We start from the raw sequence: 6,000 nt of genomic DNA on the forward strand, positions 1-6,000 counted from the left end.
CAGTAAAACATACTTACATTTAGAGAACATCACAGTAACAGCGATGAGTTCCTACATCAGATCAGAGATGAATAGAATCAAACAAATTCATCTTTAGTCTCTCCAATTACATCTCTGACTGAACACAATCTGCTCACGCACAACTCTCATCATCTCATTTATATTTAAATGTATTCGTTTAACAGACACTTTATCCAAAGTGACTCAAAAACGAGTCACCAATAATTATCACCAATAATTGATCATGTGAGCAAGCCAGATCTGCACGCATCAGATCTCCTCTCACTTCATCTAATTCTTTCTTTTCTCTAAATGGTAAATGGTAAATGGACTGCATTTATATAGCGCTTTCACAGACCCAAAGGCCACCAAAGCGCTTTACATATTTGCCTCTCATTCACCCATTCACTCAGTCATTCATACACCGACGGCGGTGTCAGCCATGCAAGGCGCCACTCAGATCGTCGGGAGCAGCTGGGGTTAGGTGTCTTGCTCATGGACACCTCGACACTTGGTCAGGTGGAACCGGGGATAGAACCTATCATATAACATCTTCTCTGATCATAACATCTCTGATCATAACATCTCATCTGATCATAACCTCTTCTCTGATCATAACATCTCTGATCATAACATCTCTGATCATAACATCTCATCTGATCATAACCTCTTCTCTGATCATAACATCTCTGATCATAACATCTCTGATCATAACATCTCTGATCCTAACATCTCTGATCATAACATCATCTCTGATCACAACATCATCTCTGATCATAACATCTCTGATCATAACATCATCTCTAATCACAAAATCATCTGTGATCATAACATCTCTGATCATAACATATCTGATCACATCTCATCTGATCATAACATCTCTAATCACATCTCATATGATCATAACATCTCTAATCACATCTCATCTGATCATAACATCTCTAATCACATCTCATATGATCATAACATCTCTGATCATAACATCTCTAATCACATCTCATCTGATCATAACATCTCTAATCACATCTCATCTGATCATAACATCTCTAATCACATCTCATTTGATCATATCATCTCTAATCATATCATCTCTAATCACATCTCATCTGATCATAACATCTCTAATCACATCTCATATGATCATAACATCTCTAATCACATCTCATCTGATCATAACATCTCTAATCACATCTCATCTGATCATAACATCTCTGATCATAACATCTCTAATCCGACTCATCTGATCATAACATCTCTGATCATAACATCTCTGATCATAACATCTCTAATCACATTTCATCTGATCATAACATCTCTAATCACATCTCATCTGATCATAACATCTCTAATCACATCTCATCTGATCATAACATCTCTAATCACATCTCATCTGATCATAACATCTCTGATCATAACATCTCTGATCATAACATCTCTAATCACATCTCATCATAACATCATCTGTGATCATAACATCATCTGTGATCATAACCATCTCTGATCATAATATCTCTGATCATAATATCTGATCATAACATCTCTGATCGTAACATCTCTTATCATAACATCATCTCTGATCACAACATCTCTGATCATAACATCTCTGATCATAACATCTCTGATCATAACATCTCTGATCATAAAATCTCTGATCATAACATCTCTGTCATAACATCATCTCTGATCATAACATCATCTCTCATCATAACATCTCATCTGATCATAACATCTCTGATCATAACATCATCTCTGATCATAATAGCTCTGATCATAATATCTGATCATAACATCTCTGATCATAACATCATCTCTGATCATAACATCATCTCTGATCATAATATCTGATCATAACATCTCTGATCGTAACATCTCTTATCATAACATCATCTCTGATCACAACATCTCTATCATAACATCTCTGATCATAACATCTCTGATCATAACATCATCTCTGATCATAATATCTCTGATCATAATATCAGATCATAACATCTCTGATCGTAACATCCCTTATCATAACATCATCTCTGATCACAACATCTCTGATCATAACATCTGTGATCATAACAGCATCTCTGATCATAACATCTTCTCTGATCATAACATCTTCTCTGATCATAACATCTCTGATCACAACAGCATCTCTGATCATAACATCTCTGATCACAACAGCATCTCTGATCATAATATCTTCTCTGATCATAACATCTTCTCTGATCACAACATCTCTGATCATAACATCTGTGATCATAACAGCATCTCTGATCATAACATCTGTGATCATAACAGCATCTCTGATCATAACATCTTCTCTGATCATAACATCTCTGATCACAACAGCATCTCTGATCATAACATCTCTGATCATAACATCTTCTCTGATCATAACATCTTCTCTGATCATAACATCTCTGATCATAACATCTCTGATCATAACATCTCTGATCACAACATCATCTCTGATCATAACATCTCTGATCATAACATCATCTGTTATCATAACATCTCTGATCATAACATCATCTCTGATCATAACATCTTCTCTGATCATAAAATCTCTGATCATAACATCTCTGATCACAACATCATCTCTGATAATAACATCATATCTGATCATAACATCTTCTCTGATCATAACATCATCTCTGATCACAACATCATCTCTAATCACAACATCTCTGATCATAACATCTCATCTGATCATAACATCTTCTCTGGTCATAACATCTGTGATCATAACATCTCTGATCATAACATCTAATCTGACCATAACATCTGTGATCATAACATCTCTAATCATAACATCTCTGATCTCAAGAGCATCTCTGATCATAACATCTCTGATCATAACATCTTCTCTGATCATAACATCTCTGATCATAACATCTCATCTGATCATAACCTCTTCTCTGATCATAACATCTTCTCTGATCATAACATCTCTGATCATAACATCTCATCTGATCATAACCTCTTCTCTGATCATAACATCTCTGATCATAACATCTCTGATCGTAACATCATCTCTGATCACAACATCATCTCTGATCATAACATCTCTGATCATAGCATCTCTGATCATAACATCATCTCTGATCACAACATCATCTCTGATCATAACATCTCTGATCATAACATCATCTCTAATCACAAAATCATCTGTGATCATAACATCTCATCTGATCATAACCTCTTCTCTGATCATAACATCTCTGATCATAACATCTCTGATCGTAACATCATCTCTGATCACAACATCATCTCTGATCATAACATCTCTGATCATAGCATCTCTGATCATAACATCATCTCTGATCACAACATCATCTCTGATCATAACATCTCTGATCATAGCATCTCTGATCATAACATCATCTCTGATCACAACATCATCTCTGATCATAACATCTCTGATCATAACATCATCTCTAATCACAAAATCATCTGTGATCATAACATCTCTGATCATAACATCATCTCTGATCACAACATCATCTCTGATCATAACATCTCTGATCATAACATCATCTGTGATCATAACATCTCTGATCATAACATCTCTGATCATAACATCATCTCTAATCACAACATCTCTGATCACAACATCTCTGATCATAACATCATCTCTGATCACAACATCTATGATCTCTGATCAAAACATCTCTGATCATAACATCTCATCTGATCATAACATCTTCTCTGATCATAAAATCTCTGATCATAACATCTCTGATCATAACATCTCATCTGATCATAACATCTCATCTGATCACATCTCTGATCATAACATCATCTCTAATCACAACATCATCTCTGATCATAACATCTCTGATCACAACATCATCTCTGATCATAACATCTCTGATCATAACATCTCTGATCATAAAATCTCTGATCATAACATCTCTGATCACAACATCTCTGATCATAACATCTCTGATCATAAAATCTCTGATTCTGATCACATCTCTGATCATAACGTCTCTGATTGGGATCACAACATCTGTGATCATAACATCTCTGATTCTGATCACAACATCTCTGATCATAACATCTCTGATTGGGATCACAACATCTGTGATCATAACATCTCTGATTCTGATCACAACATCTCTGATCATAACATCTCTGATCATAACATCTCATCTGATCATAACATCTCTGATCATAACATCTCATCTGATCATAACATCTCTGATCATAACACCTCTGATCATAACATCATCTCTGACCATAACATCTGTGATCATAACATCATCTCTGATCACAACATCTCATCCTATCATAACATCTCTGATCATTACATCTCATCTGATCATAACATCTCTGATCATAACACCTCTGATCATAACATCATGTCTGATCATAACATCATGTCTGATCATAACATCATGTCTGATCATAACATCATGTCTGATCTAGGGTTGGGCGATGTCTACCGATTTGGTATCAGACGATGTCTACAGTGAAACATCGCAATCGACGATGGTATCGGGAGGGGGGAGGGGTAACATTCTCATTTTCAACTAGATATTTTTTTGGGGGTGGGATCGCGATGCCGGCTAAACATCGTGATGTCTGTCAGCCCAACCCTAGTCTGATCACAACATCTCTAATCATAACATCTCATCTGATTATAACACCTCCGACCATAACATCATCTCTGATCATAATCATCTCTGATCACAACATCTCATCTGATCACACCGTCTCTGAACATAACATCATCTCTGATCATAACATCTCTGATCATAACATCATCTCTGATCATAACATATCTGATCATAACATCATCTCTGATCATAACATCTCTGATCATAACATTTCATCTGATTATTATGGATGATTCATTATAATAAATCATATCATTTGGATGATTCACCCTAATGAATTGGTTCATTTGGATGATTCACTAAAGGAATCGGTTCATTTGCATGGTTCACTTTGGATAGCATTTTAAAAAAGCTTTGTTTTCATTAATAAAAACACTGTCTCAGTGTGAACGGTTCGTTTGCATGGTTCACTAAAATGAATCGGTTTGTGAGTTGCTAAAATGTTAAAATGCTAAAAAGTTTTGCCACATGAGAAGTTTGTCTATGTATCATCTTTTTACACTGTATCATCTATATATCTTTTAATTCCTTTTAGAACTGTTTTAATTTTCATTGCTTTTATTTTGGGATCATTTTAATTCCTTTCTGTGTAAAGCACCTTGAATTGCGACAGTGTATGAATTATGCTATATAAATAAACTTGCCTTGCTTTGGTTCATTTGGATTATTCATTGTAATGAATCTGTTCATTTGGATGATTCACTATAATGAATCGGTTCATTTGAATGTTTCACTAGAATTGATCGGTTCATTTTGCATGGTTCACTTTGGAGAGCGTTTTTAAAAAGATTTGTTTTCATTAATAAAAACGCTGTCTCAGTGTGTGGACCAGGCCTGAGAGGTGTGTGTGTAAGTGTGTTAGTAGAGGCTCCGCCCCTCACCTGTGTAGTCATGGAGACACTCGCAGGTGAACCCGCCCTCGTGGCCGCGGCAGACGCCGTTAGCGCCGCATGGTTTAGCGTAGCACAGGTCGATCTCCGTCTCGCAGTAGTCGCCGGTGAACCCGATTGGACAGCGGCACCGCAGACCCGCGATCGGGTGGATCGGCCGGAACAAGATGGTGTCCGACGCGACGAACGGCGCCAGGCTGTCGAACTTCAGCACGGACACACACTTCATGTAGTTCTCGCACGGCTCGCGCAGACAGATGTTGTCGTCGAACGGGAGCACCTCCTGCGAGGAGATCTGGGCCAGTAGACTCCGGTTCAGATACAGGCGCTCCTGAAGCTCCTCCGAGCCGAAGAACTCGCCCAGCCGGGTCGCGACCCCGTGACCCCGCGACCCCTCGACCGGCAGGGCCACGGACAGGCTGACGTTCAGGATCCCGGCGTTGACGTCAGTGTCGTCCTGGATGTTGAACACCACCACGTCTTCACGGGATGCGGAG

The 6,000-nt window shown here is 37.7% G+C and overlaps 1 protein-coding gene across 1 annotated transcript in view; it reads right to left on the minus strand.

Annotated features, from left to right (window-relative positions):
• The window catches only part of LOC143746296 (cadherin EGF LAG seven-pass G-type receptor 2-like), a 91,260-nt gene that overhangs the window by 66,264 nt on the left and 18,996 nt on the right, over positions 1 to 6,000 (minus strand). Inside the window, exon 2 of the mRNA XM_077238138.1 lies at positions 5,495 to 6,000. This exon is cut by the window's right edge and continues 160 nt beyond it. Within this exon, the coding sequence (XP_077094253.1) occupies positions 5,495 to 6,000 (506 nt within the window). The remainder of the gene's footprint in view (positions 1 to 5,494) is intronic.

The sequence above is a fragment of the Siphateles boraxobius genome, unplaced genomic scaffold, assembly GCF_051911475.1.
Source record: "Siphateles boraxobius isolate OS27281-9 unplaced genomic scaffold, OSU_SipBor_1 216, whole genome shotgun sequence".
Lineage (NCBI taxonomy): Eukaryota > Metazoa > Chordata > Actinopteri > Cypriniformes > Leuciscidae > Siphateles > Siphateles boraxobius.